Source organism: Lactuca saligna, chromosome 1 (assembly GCF_052625555.1).
Source record: "Lactuca saligna cultivar CGN05327 chromosome 1, ASM5262555v1, whole genome shotgun sequence".
Lineage (NCBI taxonomy): Eukaryota > Viridiplantae > Streptophyta > Magnoliopsida > Asterales > Asteraceae > Lactuca > Lactuca saligna.
The window spans coordinates 6347658-6369426 of NC_136417.1; the positions used below are offsets into that span (position 1 = coordinate 6347658).

The following is a 21769-nucleotide window of genomic DNA, read 5'->3' on the forward strand; positions in this document are numbered from 1 at the left end:
TGTGTAGCAATGATATTAAGATGCATATTTTTTAGAAAAGATATATTATAAGATCTATAAAACAATGAAAACATTATAACCAGTTGTACTAGGAACTTGTACATACGTTAACATGACACATACGACCAGTAATAGATCCACACCGAAAGTTAACCGGTGTCCACTATATAGCTCCCGACCATTGGGAGCGATTTTTGGCCACTGTGAGCAGTTTTCGACTAGTGGCAACAATTTCCAACCTCTAGGAGCACTGAAGCAGTCTTCAACCACTGTGACTAGTTCCCACTGACTATGTCGGTTGTGTCTCAAACTGCTTTTCTTGGTGCAGTTGTGTAGGTTAGCGGCTTGGATATGTTAAAAAAGGGTGATGGGGGATTGTTTTTTCTTTTTGATGCACGAGGAAGAATTTGGTCGATTAACAGAGAATGAAGACTATGCACTGAAGCAGTCTTCAACCACTGTGACTAGTTCCCAGTGACTATGTCGATTGTGTCTCAAGTTGCTTTTCTTGGTGCAGTTGTGTAGGTTGGCGGCTAGGATATGTTAAAAAGGGGTGATGGGAGATTGTTTTTTTCTTTTACAAGGTGTCTCTTTTTTATTAGCTGGGGATTGAAGACTATAAAGTTATGAAAATTAACTTATATTTGCGTAAATATTTTAGGTGGAGCCAAACTCTAAGTGGTGTTATACACCCCACTACCCAAATGAATATGAAACAAGGGTTGTTTGTTTAAGTTTTTTTGTCTATGTTTGTTCGTTTAATAATTGAACGAACACGAATGGATAAAAGAACAAATTTTTTGTCTATGTTTGTTTGTTTAATAAATTACATTGTTTATGTTTCTTCGTGGACATACTAAACGAACATAAACAAACAGAGTTGGAGATAAATAAATACAATTGAACATGTATGAACATAAGAAAAACATATAATATAGTAATGCAATCAAACACAATTGAACATATATGAACATAAAGAAACATAAATGAACGAAAATAAACGAATGTTAACGAACATAACTGAACGAATAACACCGTTTTGTTCGTTCATTTAACTAAACAAGCAAAATTTGTGTTTATGTTCATTTATTTATTAAATAAACATAAACTTTATACCGAACGATCATGAATAGTCGAACTCTTGGTTAGTTTATAGCCATATCCACCAAGTTTGAAATTTTTATATATTAGATGTTGATAGAACGATTTAATTCTCACAATGAATTGTATGATATATGTAAAGTGAGACTCTCATGGGTAGGCTGTATCTTTTTGTATATTTGTAAATAACATGTTACAATAAATTAAGACAGTGGGTATAACTAAAATATATAGTAGTTAAGAAAATTAAAAATTGTTTGTAATAAAAATGTAAATATATTTAATGGTTGTTTTGAAAAATATTAATTATATAGTTTAAAGTTAGTGGGCTTCATATTTATGAAAGCTGGGTTTTGTTGATGTTTGTTGGGCTCAATTTCATTCAGTATTTCAGATCCGCTTGTCGTCAAACTGACTGTAAGATTTCATGACAGAGAAACGGAATCGGACTCAGGGAGGACTACTGAAACACCCAATTCGGACAGCAACAACGATCTGTTGCTTCTTTTTTCTCCAATTTTGCTAACTATCAATCGAATTAACCAAATTCTGCCTCTGTTCACAGTCCAATTCAATGGCGGTAAGAATTCCGTTTCAGAATCATCTCATGGGCAGGTTTTTCATTGTTTTTCACTAATTTTTGATGTAATAGGATTCTTCCGGAACCACGTTGATGGATCTCATCAGTTCCGACCCTACATCGGCACCTCCACCGCCTTCCACGTCGGCGCAGGCTACAACGGCGTCGCACCAACGGCCTGCCAGCCCGTTTAGTAAACCTGTTACGGCAACGACAACTACTGACCGGAAGTCTAAGAGATCAACTTTGATGCAGATCCAGAGCGACGCGGTTTCTGCTGCCAGAGCCGCTGTTCGTATACCTCATAAGCACAAGAAAAAGGCAAGATTGTGTACATCATGTGAAAGTTCCAATTTCAAAAGCCGCTCATTGATGCAGATCAAATTATATAATTCGATGAAATGTGGAGTATGCTGTGTAATTTGTAGATATAATCCTTAACAAATAAGTAATTTTAGCTTATAACTTCGCAAATTAGGCAGAATTAAAAGTCAATTGAGCTGATATCAGTTGGTCATTGTTCATCCTATATTAGAGTTTATTTAGGGAGACTCATAACTAGTGATGCAATTTTTTATGTTTCAAGCTAAGCGTGACCTTGATCATCTTCTATGTTCCCGAATTTAACTTTGATCTTGGCTCTTGAGTGGTTCAAGATATAATCTACAGTCAGCATTTTGACAGACTTATTTCATACTGGCTGATTCCTTTTAATATTCTTTTGTATAGCCGGTTTCTTATGCACAACTTGCAAGGAGTATCCATGAGTTAGCGGCTTCATCCGACCAAGTATGAGTTCCATCACTAAACTTGATTAACGGTTGATATTATATCATTCTTCAGGTATCTGTAAATTATAGTTTTCATACTTCAATTTTGCAGAAAAAGTCCCAGAGACAGTTGGTGCATCACGTGTTCCCAAAACTTGCTGTGTACAACTCTGTTGATCCATCTCTTGCTCCTTCTCTTCTTATGGTATGAAGTTATTTTCTGATATTTCTCTCTTCTAAAACACATACATTTCAAAGATGGTTGATAAATTACAAATTGCATGACTGCTCATAACCTATAGATTGGTGTCACACTCCTTCCAAAATATAAAACCACTTAGCGAAAAACTCAAATATTATGAACATTTGTCACCATCTCTTGTTATAAGCCACCCCGAACCCGTAGTTACAGCCTTACAGGTATTGAGTGGACATTTTCATATTCTTGACTTCTTTTATGTTCCATTTTGTAGCTTGGTCAGCAATGTGAGGATAGGACTATTCTACGATACGTTTATTATTACCTAGCAAGAATATTGCCAGATACTGGAGCACAAGGTTTAACTCCAGGTGGTGGGATTCCTACACCAAACTGGGATGCTTTAGCTGACATTGATGCTGTTGGTGGGGTCACTCGAGCAGATGTTGTACCTCGAGTACTAGATCGACTTTCTACAGAGGCTGTAAATCCTGATATTGAATGTAAATGATTCCCTGGTTTAGTTTGCAATATAGTTTTACACTTAGCTATATAGTTTTAATACTATACATCCATTATGAGTTGTAAGTTTAGAAGTTAATCTATTGATGTTTTTGTTTTTTGAAGTTCATGCACGGAGGCTTCAAGCACTGAAGGCTCTTACATATGCTTCTACCACTCCCGAGATTTTGCCCAAATTGTATGAAATTGTATTCGGTATTCTTGATAAGGTTTGTTCGTGTAAACTAATATAAGCTTTTATACACCATTCTTGATTATATGTGTAAATGTATGGTGTTGCTCTTGTGTATGTCTTTGTTAATAGGGACTAGCAATTGACTGCAGAACATGTTTTGTTGCTTTTTTTTTTTTTTATGTTGTTGATCAGGTTGCTGATACACCTGATAAGCGTAAGAAAGGCATATTTGGGGCAAAAGGTGGTGATAAAGAGGTAATTCTGAATGATTGCCATTTTTACAGCTTCAGCATTTGATGACATAATGCCCATGTTTGTTTCATTGAAACAAAAGATGGCATTATCTGAATATTTATATGTATTCCAAACAGCATTGTTTTTGCATTTAACAATTATCAAGTAATGGGAATATGTGGTTTATGTAATAACATAATGTTTTACCCATTTGTATGTTTGATTTAATGATTTCCTTATCCTTGTTAATTTTAATGTGACTATCAGTCTGTAATTCGAAGTAATCTCCAATATGCTGCCATGAGTGCATTAAGAAGACTTCCATTGGATCCAGGAAATCCAATATTTCTCCATCGTTCTGTGCAAGGGTCAGTTTGTTACTTTTCGTTCTATACCATTTGATTTTGATGATAATTACTTGGCCTTTAACATTTATAATTATCTTCATTTTGGTGATTCTTATGTAAAGTGAGCGATTTATTTTTTAATCATTATTGTAATCAACATTATGCTTTATTAGGTTGATTCCATCAATAAAATCTCTGCACTGTGAGAAATAGTTTTATGCAGGCTTTTTTGTTTAAATGTTAATACTTTATCCCTAACAAAATGAGCCACTACTGGTTTTGCTTGCTAAAGTGGCATATGAAGTTAACCCTTCACTGTTCAATTTTGTTAGGAGGAAACTATTCTTATTTACCATAATACCATTTCTTATTTTCTTTACCTTTTCCTTTCTAGTTGGTTTTGTTTCCTTTTTCTCTAAGGAAAATGAATAGTTTTATTGAACCCCATTTTTCAAAACTTATAGTGCAAGGTGTAATTACATATGTGAATTCAGTTGACAAATAATGTGGTGATGCTGGAATGTTTCCCAACTACTTCTCAACTGACTTTAGCAATATTAGCAGAATGACTCTAGTATCTTGATGAAATATACCGCTTATGGTTTCCTCTTTGAGATTTGCTTATGTTCTACTTAAGCAGGTGTTGTATCTTTGTATTAATGTTACTAAAAAATACACTCTAAAATAAAATTCATACTGAATGCAGCGTGTCATTTGCTGATCCGGTGGCTGTTAGACATTCTTTGGAGATTATCTCTGAGCTAGCTACAAAAGATCCTTATGCTGTTGCAATGGCTTTAGGTAAGTATCAGATGTCTAAAAATTTTGAACTTTGATGATTTAAGTGTCTTTCTTTATCTTAGTTTAAGCATTTAATCTTTGATTAAATAAAACAAAATTTGACATTATATTGAGAATCTTCATGATCATGCTTTTCTTGTACATGCTTTATGTTTAAGTATGTGGCTGAAAAGCATTTTTAAGATATTATTTGCTTATATTCACATCAGTATTATGTTGATGATGTTTAATAACACGTATCCTTCTCATGTTTGGAATTCTACTTGCCAAGTTAAATTTTATTTTCTACAAAAAGTATGTAGTAAGGGTAACTAGACATTCAAGAAGTGTCTAGAAGTTATAATAATGATTGTTTCTGAGTCTTTTTGATTGATGTAGATGCTACCAAATATGTTCAATGTCGCAAGTTAAACAATTGAGATGCTACCTAATCGAATTCTATCATCTTAAATGGAATAATATATGATGCAGCTTGTTCCATGAGTTTCTAATCTTTATTTTTTTTTTCTTATCGCAGGGAAGCTTGCCCAGCCTGGTGGTAAGTTGGGAATTTTTGCTCTTCTGTCATTTTTAATAAATATTTAATCCAGGTCATCCTGTTAGTTATCACCACTTAAAGTTTGTATATGTTGTATGAATCAGGAGCTCTACAGGATGTTTTGCATTTACATGATGTGCTTGCTAGAGTTGCTCTGGCAAGATTGTGCCATGCAATATCTAGAGCCAAGTCACTAGATGGTACTAACACTTTAATACTAGACCTGATATTCTCAACTTCTTTTCTTGCCTTTCAAAACTAACAGTTGCCAATATCCAAAATGCTTTCTTTACAGAAAGGACAGACATCAAATCCCAGTTTACTTCTTTGCTGTATCAACTACTCCTTGATCCTAGTGACAGAGTTTGTTTTGAGGCTATCCTCTGTGTACTGGGGAAATCCGAGTCTGCTGATAGGTGCTTAGTCTTTAAATTGTGTTAAATTCAAGAAATAGCAACATACTTCCATTGATTGGTTTATTACATCATCCTGCTTTCATTTCTTCCTATTACAACATTGTACTTTAAAAAATTCTACCTAATTATAACAATTCCATCAATTACAAAGTAGTTTTCACTGCTATAAGTCTGGGCAAAATATTCTGAGTACATTGTTTAATAAAGAGTTGAAAGTACAATGTTATAATTGGATATATATTCAAAGTAAAAAAAATTGATATTACAATGTTGGAATAGAAAGAAATGGAAGTAAGATCCTATGATAGACAAACAAATGAAAGTACTTTGCTATTTATTGCATTTCGCCTTATAATGTAAATATTTTTGCTTGTGATCTTTTTTTTTTTATAAATATTTTATCAACCATAGGACTGAAGAACGAGCTTATGGGTGGTATCGTTTAACAAGAGAGGTTCTCAAGGCCCCTGAAGCACCTTCTGTGAAGGACAAGGATACTAAAGCTTCCAAGACCAGACGTCCACAACTTCTTATCAAACTCGTTATGAGAAGGTCATTGTGCTTTTTTAATATAATATTATACATCTTTTGCAAATTATTCTACTTTCTGGATTTTTCTTGTGTTTTCTGAATGTTAGATATGTTTTTTTTTTCTTTCTTTTGTTTATATATGCTGTTCATTTATTATCAGATGATGAACGACGGATATTCTTTTTTTGGTGTTTTTTATGATCAAACATCCTATAAAATTGTACATTAAACATGGATCTTTTTTAATGCATCGCTTACAAATTATTCAATAGATTTTTACCATACAATTAGACTTGCTCTTGTGCTTACACTTCATCTGTAATTATGAGAAACAGATTTCTGAGTTATACTGTAAAACTGGTAATGTTATAAACTAACGACACCATTATACGTGTTTAATAAGATTTTGGCCATTTCAAAAAAGAAAAGAACAGTGTAGTTGTACTTGTTTTGCAATAATTTGTAAAGCAAAAACTCCAATTTCTGCAAAATGCATACTTATACATAACAACTTGAATCAAACAAGTAAGAATGCACACGTTCTTGTAATATGGAAGTTCGAAACTGTACATCGAGTCTTATAGATTAACTCGATTTATATAATAAGTTACAAGCTTTTAATATATCAAGATTCTGAAAAATGCAACATCCATAGTAGCTCTGGTGCTTGTCTTCTGCACCATGGCACATGATTTGTTTTTTTTTTAAGATGTAGAGCCTCATTGTATCCTATTCTTGATTTGCTAGATGAAAATTGTTTGTTTTTTCTTTTTTATTTTTGCTGTTCAAATAGATGTGTTACGAACTTATGATTGACTGTTTGTTGTGTTTGTCATTTGTTTTTAATTAATCTGGATACTCGGGTATGCAATGAATAAGTTCCGGGTTAAATTTGAAGATTGTATGTAGGCTATTGACAATCAATAAGAATCTGTAACTGGTATCACAAGATAAGGGCTATATGGCCCAGAATCTCTATGATGTTTTGCTCTTTGAACTTGTATGTATCAATACGATTGTATTTGTGATTGAATGATAAGATTGTATTGCAATCTATGTACTTTGGATAATCTGATTAAACATCTCTGCAATAGAATTACGATTATGTTGTAAAAAAGTGTGGTTTATGATGAAAGCTGAGTTGTTATGTGGTAGAAACTTGTATTGTAGAAGTGGAAGTGAATTTTCAGTTGTATGATATACTTTATTTGTAATAATGTGTTCAATTTGAAGGTTAAGTTATTATGCTTTAACGACTTGTACCTTGTAAATATAAATACATTTGAATTGGTCTATTTAGTTTGTGCTGTAAAATGTATGTTCTTCTATAACTGTAAAACTTAAACATTTTCTTGCTACATTGGTTCTTAATTATGCTTGTAAAACTTAAACATTTTCATTTTCATTTTTGTTACAGATTGGAGAGTTCTTTTCGTAGTTTTTCCCGGCCTGTTCTTCATGCAGCTGCTAGAGTTGTGCAGGAGATGGGGAAAAGTCGTGCTGCTGCATTTGCATTGGGTTTACACGACAACATTAATGAAGGAGAAGATGTTAATACATTTGCTGAAAATAACGATCAGGAAGATGGAAAGTCTCAAATTGAAGGTAATTTCAACATCTGTGTAGGAGTAGGACGCAACATACATGCTATTGCTTTTTTCCTTTTTGTTACTTTTGAACTTGTTTTAGGTCATAGACGCATTCGTTCTGTGTCAAATGGGGCAGGTAACAAGGATACAGTGTCAAGTCTATTGGCTTCATTGATGGAGGTGGTGCGTACAACTGTGGCATGTGAATGTGTTTATGTTCGTGCAATGGTGATTAAAGCACTTATTTGGATGCAAAGCCCACAAGAAACTTTTGCTGAATTGGAATCAATGATTGCATCAGAGCTCTCTGATCCTGCTTGGTCAGCTGCTTTGTTAAATGATATTTTGCTCACTCTGCATGCCCGTTTCAAGGTACTTGTCTAATTACATCCGCGCACTAATTTTGGTTTCAATCTTCTAATTTTTTTATATTTTATTTTGTTGTAATCTCTTCGTTAATTATTACTCGCTTATAGGCTACTCCAGATATGGCGGTTACTCTTCTTGAAATTGCAAGAGTATTTGCTACTAAAGTCCCTGGAAAAATTGATGCTGATGTGCTGCAATTACTATGGAAGGTAAATGAGTAATTACTTTCAGTATTTAATATGACACCATTTTAATAGTTTATATCATAAACTTTTAGTATTTTCATATCATCAGGGAGTATTCAGGTAGCAAATGCATTCTATTAACATGAAAGACCGCAATTATATAAAAAAGCTTAGTTGACCATCTATTCTCCTAGATCATATAGAAGCTATATATGTTATCCGAATAAATCTTTATATTTAACTGCACACTGTTTTTCACATTACACTTCACAAAGATGTGAAGGATGTGGATTTTGTAAAAAAAAATATGCTAGCTACCTTGATGCCTGTATGTTATATATATATATAGCATTATACTTGATTCTTTTATTTGTGTTGTGTCCTGAATAATTTTGTTTTCAGACTTGCTTGGTAGGAGCTGGCCCTGAAGGTAAACATACAGCTCTTGAAGCTGTGACAATAGTTCTTGATCTGCCACCTCCACAACCTGGCTCTATGTCTGGGCTTACATCAATCGATAGGGTATCTGCATTCGATCCAAAATCAGCTTTGGCTCTACAGAGGCTTGTCCAAGCAGCAGTAAGGATGAGATCATATTTCTACCGAGTGAATTTGATTATGTAAATGTTGCTCAGTGTGTTTGATGAATGAATTATACTTTCAGGTGTGGTTCCTTGGTGAAAATGCAAATTATGCTGCATCAGAATATGCTTGGGAATCAAGAACCCCTCCTGGGACTGCACTCATGATGTTAGATGCAGATAAAATGGTTGCAGCTGCCAGTTCTCGCAATCCTACTCTCGCCAATGCCCTCACCAGACTCCAACGATGTGCTTTCATTGGCAGCTGGGAGGTACACTACAAACATATATCCATATATCACTATACATATCTGTATATCTGTATGTATGTTTCAATCTGATGTATTCTTGTGATTGATATTTTTTCATGTCAGGTTCGTATCATTGCTGCTCAGGCTCTTACTACCATGGCAATCAGATCGGGTGAGCCTTACAGGATACAAATCTATGAGTTTTTACATGCTCTAGCACAAGGGGGTGTGCAGTCTCAGTTTTCAGATATGCATATTAGTAATGGGGAAGATCAAGGAGCTAGTGGTACGGGTCTTGGATCTTTGCTTAGTCCAATGCTCAAGGTTCTTGATGACATGTATAATGCACAAGATGATCTCATAAAGTGCGTATGTTTTCTTAGTATTCTGAAAATTGCTGTATAAAAAGTTTGTAATGAATGTTTTTCTTTTTGTACTTGAGTTTGCAGGGAAATGCGTAACCATGATAATGCGAAAAAAGAGTGGAGTGATGAAGAACTAAAGAAGCTATATGAGACGCATGAAAGGCTTCTAGATCTTGTTTCATTATTCTGTTATGTTCCAAGAACAAAGTATCTACCCCTAGGGCCAACAAGGTAATATATTACTTCCTGCATCAGTATCATCAACTGTTGTAGTTTTTTTATATTGAATGTAGCAGAGGCTTATTCATTGTGTTTGTTTACAATGTATAAACAGTGCAAAACTGATTGAGATATATCGGAACCGGCATAATATTACTGCATCAAGTGGCATGAGAGATGTTGCTGTGTCTACAGGGATTTCTGAACTATTATATGAGTCCATAAAACCAGCAGCTGTGGAGTCTGACAATAATCTTGATGATGATCTGGTAAATGCTTGGGCAACAGGTCTTGCTGATGATGGCTTGTGGGGAAGCAATGCTCCTGCAATGAATAGGGTGAGAAATGATCTTATTTTTTTATGCAAATCAACTCAGATTTAGGCCCTGTTTCTTAAGAAGAGAAAAAAAAAAAAAACCCATTAAGTGTTATCTATGTTTAAAAAATATTTGAGAAAATGAAGGGGACACTTGGGAGGAAAGAAATAAATGAGGGAAGTTGTTGAGTTAAGGTGATGATGATATATAATTTGGTTTTGGAAGGTTAATGAGTTTCTTGCTGGTGCTGGGACTGATGCACCTGATGTTGATGACGAGAACGTTATTTCAAGACCTTCAATGAGTTATGATGATATGTGGGCAAAAACTCTTTTGGAGACTGCAGAAGTTGATGTAAGAAATTCAATGCATTTTATTTATGATTGTGCAATCTGATCTGATGCAGTTAATATTATATCATATGATATGTTTGTCTGTAGGATGACGGGAGGTCTTCTGGATCTTCTTCTCCAGATTCAGTAGGGTCGGTTGAGACATCAATTTCATCCCATTTTGGAGGAATGAATTATCCATCCTTGTTCAGTTCCAAACCATCAACTTATGGATCTTCACAACCCACGGTATGTAAATCATAAAACTTGAAAGCTATTTTGTTATCTGATAGATAATATTTTTGAAGTTACTTTGTTTATTATTACATCCTGCTTTCATTTCTTCTTATCACAGGATTTTAGTTTAAAAATCTACTCAAATTTTAGCAATGCCATCCAAATGCAAAGCATTTTTGACTGCTATAATTAACTAGATCTTTCAAAGTACAATGTCCTAATAAGAATATATATATATATATATATATATATATATATATATATATAAAAGTATCGTGCTATAATTGGTTAGATTTTTTAAAATATAACAAACGCTTACCAAGGAAAATAAAAAGTATAATGGTGTAATAAAAAGAAATTAAAGTAGGATGGTATTGATTTGTTTGGATAATGTGAGGGTTGGGTCCAAGAAATAGCAATGACAATTGACATCCAAATACAAAGCAAGTTTCACTACCAAAGGGCCTTTGGCCTAGTGTTAAGGAGTGATTCTTTCAAATGAGAGGTCATGGTTCAAGTAGGAGACATAGGTGGTGTTTAGGAGTAGGTTAGTTTGCTGTTTAAAAAAACAAAAACAAAGCAAGTTTCACTGCTATAGTTACACAGAAAGTCGTTGCTATAACTGGTCAGATTTCTGAAAGTACGATGTCTAAATAAATATAGTAATAAAAAAAACCGAAAGTACACTGGTATAATTGGATAATTTTTCCAAAGTATAATAATATGGGTTAATAAGAATAGAGATGAAAGTATAATAAAAAGAATTGGAAGTAGGATGTGATAATACAGAAATAAATAAAAGTATTGTTGCATATGCATAGAATGATAGAATGTTGATGGTGGTATAAATATAATGTGTATTTGTTTGAGTTTGTAAGTCATATTTATGTATTTGGGAAATGGAAATGGAAATGGAAATAGTTAATGATTTTATGTTGAATGAATTGTATATGTAGGAGAAGGCAAGCAGCACAGGAGGAGGACGACAGAATAGGAGCAGGCCTTCTGCTGGTTCCTCTTCATATGAGGGTTACGGTTCTCCGGTTAGTGTTGTGTTGTTAAGCATGCATGGTTGATGATGATGCAGCTTTATACTTGGTTATTGAATATATACTATATTATTATATCAAGTAACTTGTTAATTGGTGGTTTATATCTAAAATGTAATAGATTAGCGAAGAGCCTCCTCCATACTCATCTCCGGTTCATCAAAGATTCGAGTCATTTGAGAACCCGCTGACCGGACAGGGCTCAAGTAGCTTTGACTCTCATGAAGAGGAAAGAGGAGAAAGATCACGATCCTCTACAGGGAACGCACAATCTGGATCAGCACTTTATGACTTCACAGCCGGTGGTGATGATGAGGTACACACTTTTATGGCCCTGTTTTCTCTTTTGTCCCATTAAGTGGTGTCTACTCCGGATAAATTATGACAAAAAAAAAATATATATATATATATATATATATATATATATATATGGCATGCTTGGGAAACAACACATGAAGTTTTTATTTTTTTGACTTGTATATATATAGTAAGTATATAATATTTGTTTGTTTAATATGGTGGTGCAGTTGAATTTAACTGCTGGAGAAGAGGTTGAAATCGAGTACGAAGTTGATGGCTGGTTCTATGTAAGTATAAAATTTTCTTTTTTTCCCCCATTAAGTTAGTGATGTTGTATGAATATGTATGATAGAATTAAATAATGTTGAAAACCTACCACCTGACTGAGTTACTTTGACTGACTGCAGGTGAAGAAAAAACGAGCTGGTCGGGATGGAAAAATAGCTGGGCTAGTCCCTGTTCTGTATGTTAGCCAGTCATGAATTCAAACTTTTTTGAGTGTTGAGGAATGAGGGATTGGATTGGATTGGTTTTTTGGTATATGCATAGCATATTCATGTGATAGGCGGGGGCAGGCATGATGTTGTGCATTATGTGTAGAACAACAAGTCAGCAGTTGTGTGATTTGATTCATTGTTCCATACATATGTATTATATATATTTCATGTTCAAGTGTGAGATGAGAATGTTGTTTTCCTCGACGAAAAATATATTAATTATAATTTTAGACATTTTTAACTACATACAGTTACCAATTTGTTAAAACTTTCCGATTAATTGCTCTTCTAAATGTACAACCCGTCTTGCTTTGCTGTTCCTTCCCTGTTAAGTTTCAGCCTTTTCTTTAAATTGAAGGATGTTTATTTCTTTTAAGAAACAGATCTGTCATTGTCCGATCGAACCATTCATATTCTTATTCATGTTAATCTGATACAAATCCAAACTCATGCAACTTCTGTGAATTTCATGTACTTCGGCAACAAAACTATCCTAAATCATGTATTTATGTAATTATTCCAAGAAAGTGTAAAAAAATATATATACTTTAATGGTTTTGACATAATTTTGTGTAACATACATTATTATACATGACGATAAGAATAGATTGTTTCTTTGTAAAAACAAAGAAGCAATAATGTGAGGTTGTGTGGTATGGGCATGCCAGATCTTATGGCCATATCACCCATGTCCCTCCACACCAAAGAGGGGTTGGTCATCACTTGGGGAGGTAAGCAAAGTGAGGCCCTTCCTGAAAGATGCATATAAATGGTCTATGACGTATGGCGTATTCTAATGGTAGTTGGTACAATCTTATGACATCCAAAACTTCTGAGTCCATAAATGCATTATCCAGATATTCAAGGGGGATGTTAGAGTTGATGTTAATTGACTTCTTTCGTGCAATTGTCGTATTTTGAACATTGTAATTTTACTTGTATAAGTTAGATTAATTACGATGCTTTCCGATATTTGAGCTTAACTGTGTTGTGTGTTAATGTTAGTAGCGGAAATAACACTCAACAAAGGGTCGATGACAAGGTGTGAAAAAAAAAATCCAATTAGTAACAAGACGGTGCACCTAATCACAAATAGAAGATTTGAGGTTCATGACTTAAAATGGGATGACATCTTTGATTTTAATGAATAGAGTTGCATATGTAGGAAGTGGCAACTATCTGGCATATCTTATGGGCATGTCATTAGAATGCTAAAGACCTTAAATTATGAATAATGTGTGTTGGTGGCTACAAAAGTCAAAAGCTTTCCATGCTAACACTTTGAGGAAAACGCACGAGGAATGTGTGAACCCTCTTTCAGCCCTATCTGATTCAGAGATCACGAGTCACCGATGGTGGTTTGATGATTGTCAAACCATCACCAACGGAGACATAGTTGTCAAACTCATAAGAGTCATGAGTCAACTCGTACGAATTAAGTCATTGTATACCATAAAAGAGTCGACTCGGTAGTGTAACTCGCTTTTACACGTGACTCGGTCAAAAAATGTGAGTCGGAGCTTAACTCGTACTGAGTGGAGTCCTTGACTCTAAAATTCAAATCAAACATGCTAAATTATGTCTTTTGGACCCGGTCCCTCTTTGGACCCAATTAGAAGCTAAATCAAACGACCCCGTAGTATATAAACGGTTAAGACCAATTGCAATTTCCAAATGTAAGTGGTCAAGGCAACGCCTAACTGGGTTTAGAACAAGAAGTAAAAAAGTAATATTTTGAAAGGATATGCATGTTTTTGTTGGTGATGACATGATATTTCATAGAGGGATTGTTCAATAACTACGCAGATGTTGTTTAAGAGGAATGATTTGACGAGTATTATGTGCAAACTATATTTGTTGTTGATCAGATTCACATCACACCCCAAAGTGACATGCTAAAACTCATCAACATGATCAAAGTTTGCATTACAAGATGCATGAAGCTAAATCTTAACTCTTTTTGAAAACTGAAAACAACGGTATACACTGTCTGTCTTTGTTAAGCATTTACAAAACATAACACCACCTACATACGCTACTAAATTGTAATACAGAAGAAATAATAATAAATATTATACTACTTTCGGTTTTGGGGCCTATAATGAGATGAAGATCCCAAACACAAATATAAGTTTCTTCTATTTTCACAGATGAAAAAAGAAAAAAAGGAAAAAGAAAAATAAAGATCACGTCACCATGTTAGATGAATATCTTTCAGAAAGCCAAGAATACTTCCTTCTCTCCTTGCATCGGGTGATGGCATCAACATCATATTTGACTTTTGAGGCATTCTTAATTCTGCATATTCTTAATTCTTAATCGAAGTCAGTAATGTGTATGCATTCTATAAGTATGTCATTTGAAATGATCTGGTTGAATTATTGCAACAACTTCAGGGGGGCATGATTCTTCATTATCCTTGTGCTTCCATATTTCCCCATTTGCATGCACAATCCATGATATTTGAGGAGAAAGTGATGAATACATGTCTGCAAGGTAGCCAACTCTCAAATCAAAATTTATATTACTTGCATCACAAATAATTTATATCCCACATTTACATTTTACATTATGCATAGCATTCCCTTTTTAAGGAAGAATGCAAGTCTTTCCCATAGGCATCTAATCTAAGAGATACATAGGAAATTAGGAATACTATAGTATACAAGAATGCAAGTCTTGTACTTCTAATTTTTTCTTCATTAGGACACTGTACTTGAAATAATAAAGTCAATTATAGCACTGAAAGGAAAACTGGTTAATATTTGGATGAGAATGCTATAATTGTGTCACGTTTTTAAAGTAAGATGTTGTAATAGATGCTATAATATAACAAAGAAATAAATAAATGAAACTTGCATTTAACCCTAATGCAACACAATATCTAATTTTGTCTGTAATTGGGTTATTACCTGAAACAGGTGGTTGATCAGGTTCTCTTGTAGTGTGCAAAATCATGGTACCAGAAAGTACAGTCATGAACCCACAAAGCACCGAAATAATGGTGCTAGCACTTTGACCAGACCAATCCTATTAATTATTATTATACGGAAAAAAAAATGTTAAAATAAAATAATGAGGTGTAATTCAAAAGTGATATTGGAAAGCCTTTTTGATATAATGCAATTAAATGCATCATGCAATACAAAATATATACCTTGAACATGATAGCACTTGCGAGAATTGTGAATGATGTGAACATGGCATAATAGATTGGTGAAACCACTGCTGTATTAAATGTGTCCAAAGCCTGATATAAAAAAAATCATGATTATTAAAATAATACTTCAGTAAAAAAATAGTAGTTTAGTGGTCAAAGTCAAACAAAGTATAATGGCTTCATCACTACAGGTCAGATAATAGTTAATTGGCTAAATCGACAGAATGATGAAAGTACAAGGGCTAATATGTAAAGTGGGCTCACAAGAAGTGTTGTGTTTCGTATTAAGATCTATTAGATTCAGCAACTCCCAGAACAAATGAAATCTGAAAATGAAAATGATGGCCAACCTTGTTTAAGTAATTCAACTGAGTGATTATGCATGTAACAGCAACCATTACAAAAATCCATGTTTGGTAGCTTGCCACCTGGCTTGAGCCTTCTAATGTAAGTTTTATCGCAATACCTATTGCCTTCACACTCATAACCTGCCATTTATAAACACATTATTTCAAATGTAGGTCCTACAAAAAAGGAGCATCTGCATCTTCCAAAAAAAAAAACCCATTCAGTTTTTCACAATTCAGATAGAAATAGAATTATATATATGGTATTACATGAGTCATGCCACTAGACAAGAAAAACATATACTCCACTATTCCCCCAGTGTTTACCAAATATAAAATATCATTTTAGTAAATAAAAAACTATAATAATAATAATAGACTGACCGTTATTGAACCATTTATGGAACATACGCCAATATACACCATCATATTAGTCTGCCCATAGCGTGGTTCACAGTACAGCACCAATACCAACACCACAGCTATTGCTGATGCTGTATACAAAAGAAAAGCTGGACCAACAACACAACAGAATCAACAAAAACAATCTATTATTATTCATTCACTATTCACATACACATATATTTTATATAAGTAAAACAAACATCAACAAATGAGTAATGAGATTGCATTTTGAATGACTCACTTGGTTGTGTTGCTAAGTCCCAAATTTCTTCCACAGAGCTTATGGCATGTTCAGCAGGGGCATGAAGCACAATAACAGTGGAACCCATGATGCAAAGCACACACCCCAGTACTCCCACTTTCCTCAGTTTCTCATTCAGTAAAAAATGTGCTAGAACAGCACTGCCAAATCATTTCAAAATACACTTAAGTTACAACAGTACACAACACTTAACATTAGTTTAATCACTCTCATATAATAAGTAATCAGTATTCACCTCACAATAATACTCAATGCTCCTAGTGGAGTCACAAGCACTGCTGGAGCATAGATGTAAGCTACAAAATTGGCAAATTCTCCAACAACCACTGTCAATTTCAAGAAATTCGCTTATGTTTCAGATAAATAGTACAGAGAAGTAAAAGAATCATATCAAGATATCGATCTAAGGATAAAAGAAATGAAAAAACTTACTAGTGAACATGCCAATCCACCATAGTGGCTCCAGCAGATAACCGTAGCCTCCTGAGCCTTTTTTACAAGTCAGAAGCAATCAAAACAAACAAGACTTAAATTAATCAAAAGAACCCCTCAACTTGTAATAAGAAAAATTGAACTCGATTGTCACGATGTACAGGTAAACAGTTATACCAAAATTTCGTTTCTGTGATGTTATTAGGTAACTATATATCATCAGTGATTCATTTATGCCAATTATATTGAACTAATCAACATATTCTACAAAGTCACCGGAAACTTACCCGCGCGAGCACCAGAAGCACCAGCCCTTTGGAGACCTTTCTTTTTTATAATGAAACTCGATCCGATGAATGCACTAGAAGAGACGGCGAGACCGAACCCTAGCAGATTACCAGTATACATGATGATGATGACGACGACAGCAAGAAATCTAGAAATTGACGAAATCGACGACCACTTAGAAATGAAAGTTTCATCTGAAAAATCGTCAGGGATCTGTTGTCGTGAGAGAAATTCAAAACTATAAACTGGCAAATTGGTATATTGTCATCCAATCGATGTTTTTGGTTTGTGGAGAACGTATCGCGTGAATTGTAACTGGAATTGGAATCTTGCAGATGCAATCGGACGACATCGGCTTTGTTTTACGTAGTTATTTGTTCTTTTTCAACAAGGGCGACCACTTGTAAAACAATTGGTAATAAACTGACCAATAACGTGTAATGTAAATGCAACATGCTGTACTAAAAACAATATTTTTTTTTAATATTAATTTAACAGCATTATTTGACTTTAACACAATTTAATAGAAAAAAAAAATGAAAAACTTTATAGACTATAATCAATAATCAATAAAAATCGACACTTAAATCAATATAATCCCTCTGTTGATACTTGATAATCAAAATGGGATGTGTGCATTCTTCGGAAATGTTAACTATTTTTTAACAGTTTGACACACAAAAAAAAAAAAAAGTATTATAAATATAATATTGCTAAAAAAAGGCTGGCCCGATTCACATGCAAGTATGCAACCCCATCTACTATCAATTCAAACATAAACAAAATAGTATGAGCTTAGCCTGAGCCCATCATACTAAATACTAAAATATTTTAAAACAAATCGAACAAATAAATATAAAAAACGTGAAATTAAATAAAAGAATTGGTGCTCTAGATAAATAAATAAATATTATAACATGTACACCTACGACGAATAACTGATGTGATCCTCAAGCAAACCATGTGAAAACGAATACTTGACTTTGGTTGCAATATGTAGATACAAGCATAAGTCTTTTCTCGTGTAATTGCCTACGGAGTTTTCACATCGCGTTTGGATATTAAGGATATAAGACCACTCGGTGCACCTTATACCACATACCGCGATAAGATGCAGTAAACACCCTACCGAGGTGCAAAAGAAATTGCGGTATGGCTTAAATGTGGTATGATTTGCCACACAAGAAATGAGAATGTAGCTGTTTCTAGCCGTTGCCAATGACTAGAGATTTGTATTTATTATTTTTTATTCAAAAAAACACTATAAATACAATCTATTCCATTTTTTCATACACAACCTATCTTCTACACAACTTTTGAACCTTTTTACATTCCAAAAATGAATCCAGACGACCCTCAATTTACCGCTCATAGCAAATCGCATGCAAATGTTTGTCCGATTAAACCATCAGTTTACCGACCACAAATGCATCCGTCTTCAATCTCGCCCCGACCGCAACAATTTTTCTATCAACAAATATCACAACAATTAACAAGATGCAACCTCTTAGCCCAACCACATTTCAAAAAAAATCCTCGCTCCCCGAATACGTTCACGTACTGGAAGTCGAATTTGTCCGAAAAACTCAACCTGATTCCGAACCAGTAGTCGAGCCCGATCCAAAAATTGTTCAGGAAACCCAATCCGAATTATCTAACCCCCAGAAAACGCGGAAAAACAAAAGCACCGGTTCAAAAAAAGAGAAGATGGCGTCTCAACAATGACAACCAGACAAAGAGATTGTTTTAGCGCAATCATGGGTTAATATTTCAGATGATTCCAAAAAAGGAAATGTGCAAAAAGATGATCATTTTTGGCGACACATAAATGAGCATTTTCTTAATTAAAGTCATGAATCGTGTAGAGTACCGCACTAAATTTATCTTGTTGATAGTAATAAGAAGTCGTTCAAGTTTCTTGATGTTTGGAGATTTTTATCCAACTCCCGAAATGGATAAAAGAGTATGGTAGTGAAGAAGATAGTTCGAAAAGAACAAAAGTTTCCGAAATATCTTACACTGCTTCATCGGATGCACATGTTGGGGTTGATTTGAACAAAGTGAATAAGCTCGAGCTTGAAGAAGTGGTTCGACCGATGGGTTGAGATAGGGCAAAAAAAGGAGGATCATCGTCGAATACATTGTGAACGGGAAGGAGAGATGAAATACATAGAGTTGCTACTAGTTTGGAAGTTTATAATTTGAATTTTCAGATTCGTTTGAGTTTTGAAAAGGAGAATTAGAAGATAAAAAAATATAAAGAGAGGAAAAGCAACGAGCTTGAGAGGAGAAGGAAAAAATTCAAAATATATAATTTTTAAGTAAAACTTACGATCACCTCACCGGAGACGAGCTCGATATGGTTTTGAAGGCTAGAACAGATATTATGGCAAATATTATAAGTAGTGTGTTTATTTTTTTGTCGGTTTTAGGAATGTATTCATTTTTCATTTTATGTTTTTTTTCTGTTGTTTTTAGAATAATAATCTTAGGTCCCGTTTGATAGTTGCTGACTGAGAAAGTGTTGACTGAGAAATTTCTGTCTCAGTAAGAAATTATGATTGAGTAAGAAATCATGTTGTTTGATTATACATCTAACTGAATATGTTGATTGATACAAAATGACCATTTCACCCTAATGCTTTATACGTTTCTATGCAATAATAATAATAATAATAATAATAATAATAATAATAATAATAATAATAATAATAATAATCAGTGTTATACAATATATGTTCGATTCCCATCACCCTATTTTCCACTGTCACATTTTTAAAGCCCATGGGTAAGTTTGGAATGTCTTTCTCCATTTCTCAGTCAACTAACTCCTGACCTCTTTCTCACTCAGATCTTCCTAATCGAGTCAGCCACCTAAATTTTGTTTATCAAACAATTTCAGCTGACCGAGTCAGCCGAAAATGTCAGACATATATCAAACAGGGCCTTATTTATGTTTTTTTTTGTCATTTTTAGTAATGTAATAATTTCAATTAAATTAATGAAGTTTTTTTAGCTAATTACATGTTAATCAACTAAAAAAAGGAAAAATGATTTTTAATTAATTAAATTTTGTTCAATTAAAAAAAAAAGTATGGTAAAATGTGGTATGATACCCATCAGTTTTGTGGGGCATGTCAAAAAAAAACATAACAGTAGAAAAGTATGGTATGACACCCACCAACTTAATCATATTATTATATATGATAAAAACATTACTTTATCGATATCAAAATTTTGGATTTTAAACATTGGCTACAATAGTTATGGACTTTAGACTTTAGCCATAATATTTTTATATGCTGATAGGTTTAGTCCCTATGTTAAAAATAAATTATAAAAATTATCCCTATAAATTACAAAAAAATGTCCATGTGTAACTTTTTATGTTGTCATGTTTGATCATCATGTAGAAAATAAATTACGAAAGTTGTCCCATTAAAAGTCACTATGATTTAATTTTTTTACAAACATGGTTCATGTGTTTAAATAGTATATTTTTTGGGTTTGAAACTTTGACCATAAGACTTTCGTATATTGACGATTTGTAGAAAATTAATTACAAAAATGTCAATGCACTGATTTTTTTATAGCAAATGGTCACTATGTTTAAATTAATTTAAGAAATTGTCTCTGTTTAATAGAAAATTTACAAATTACATCCTCCGTAAAGCAAACATTAAAATTTATGAGTTTGACAAAAGCAATATATATATATATATATATATATATATATATATATATATATATATATATATATATATATATATATATATATATATATATATATATAAAAAGAGAGAAAGAGGGAATGATAATATGGAAAATAAAAAAATATCCTAATAATCATAAAAATACATAAAAAAATGCGTAGAGATCACAAATTTTTTTTTTTTTTTACTTTATATTCTTAAAAATCTCAGCTTTTTTATAATTACACTGAAAAAAATTTAAAAATCGATTTTTTATTTTTTTATTTACTTATTGTTTTTTATTTTTATTGTTTTTTATTTTTATTGTTTTTTTATCAAAAAAAAAAAAAGTTTTAGCGAATTTATATAAAAATGTGCGGTTTTAAAGAATATAAAGTCAAAAAAAAATTGTGATCTCTAAGTATTTTTTTATATATTTTTATGATTTTTAGGGTTTTTTGTTTTCCATAGTACCTAAACATATATATATATATATATATATATATATATATATATATATATATATATATATATATATATATATATATATATATATATATATATAAACAATCAAAACCATTACACAACACTAGAAAAGGGATATCGAGTAACTAACCATTTTTATGTGTTTTTTTTTTAATAACCCATTTAAATTAATTTTTGCAAAACAATCATTTC

General features: G+C 33.1%; 2 protein-coding genes across 4 annotated transcripts; one reads left to right on the forward strand and one right to left on the reverse strand.

Annotated features, from left to right (window-relative positions):
* The first annotated feature begins 1515 nt into the window (after nt 1-1515).
* On the forward strand, nt 1516-12751 carry LOC145040402 (SH3 domain-containing protein). 2 transcript variants are annotated; one of them, XM_078988356.1, is made up of 27 exons: nt 1516-1681; nt 1754-2002; nt 2411-2470; nt 2564-2656; nt 2925-3153; nt 3278-3381; nt 3540-3602; nt 3849-3949; nt 4635-4729; nt 5247-5267; nt 5372-5467; nt 5563-5683; nt 6095-6235; nt 7632-7819; nt 7904-8175; nt 8280-8381; nt 8760-8936; nt 9022-9210; nt 9313-9554; nt 9639-9785; nt 9889-10111; nt 10316-10444; nt 10531-10671; nt 11616-11702; nt 11830-12024; nt 12236-12295; nt 12416-12751. In XM_078988356.1, exons 1-27 carry the CDS (start codon nt 1676-1678, stop codon nt 12488-12490), a joined length of 3606 nt encoding a protein of 1201 aa, XP_078844482.1. In that variant the 5' UTR covers nt 1516-1675; the 3' UTR covers nt 12491-12751. The 2 variants fall into 2 exon arrangements, with proteins under 2 accessions (XP_078844482.1, XP_078844512.1); XM_078988386.1 differs by having other exon boundaries at nt 7940-8175.
* Nucleotides 12752-14443: 1692 nt separating this feature from the next.
* Nucleotides 14444-17801, reverse strand: LOC145040507 (putative magnesium transporter NIPA6). 2 transcript variants are annotated; one of them, XM_078988445.1, is made up of 9 exons: nt 17399-17801; nt 17112-17168; nt 16915-17026; nt 16659-16819; nt 16397-16524; nt 16016-16153; nt 15663-15755; nt 15418-15535; nt 14444-14994 (listed from the first exon to the last, which is right to left on the reverse strand). In XM_078988445.1, the coding sequence occupies exons 1-9, from the start codon at nt 17517-17519 to the stop codon at nt 14861-14863; spliced, it is 1062 nt and encodes a 353-aa protein (XP_078844571.1). In that variant the 5' UTR covers nt 17520-17801; the 3' UTR covers nt 14444-14860. The 2 variants fall into 2 exon arrangements, with proteins under 2 accessions (XP_078844571.1, XP_078844604.1); XM_078988478.1 differs by having other exon boundaries at nt 16915-17005; nt 17399-17800.
* Nucleotides 17802-21769: the final 3968 nt, after the last annotated feature.

Bases quoted from the DNA above. Each gene is read 5' to 3' on its own strand.
- LOC145040402 (XM_078988356.1), top strand. The intron at 3,603-3,848 runs GTAATTCTGAAT...TGTGACTATCAG, and splicing joins CAAAAGGTGGTGATAAAGAG to TCTGTAATTCGAAGTAATCT. The intron at 5,468-5,562 runs GTACTAACACTT...CTTTCTTTACAG, and splicing joins TAGAGCCAAGTCACTAGATG to AAAGGACAGACATCAAATCC.
- LOC145040507 (XM_078988445.1), bottom strand. From the start codon at position 17,519: ATGTATACTGGTAATCTGCTAGGGTTCGGTCTCGCCGTCTCTTCTAGT. The intron at 16,154-16,396 runs GTCAGTCTATTA...TATAAATGGCAG, and splicing joins CCATAAATGGTTCAATAACG to GTTATGAGTGTGAAGGCAAT. The intron at 15,756-16,015 runs GTTGGCCATCAT...TTTTTATATCAG, and splicing joins AGTTGAATTACTTAAACAAG to GCTTTGGACACATTTAATAC.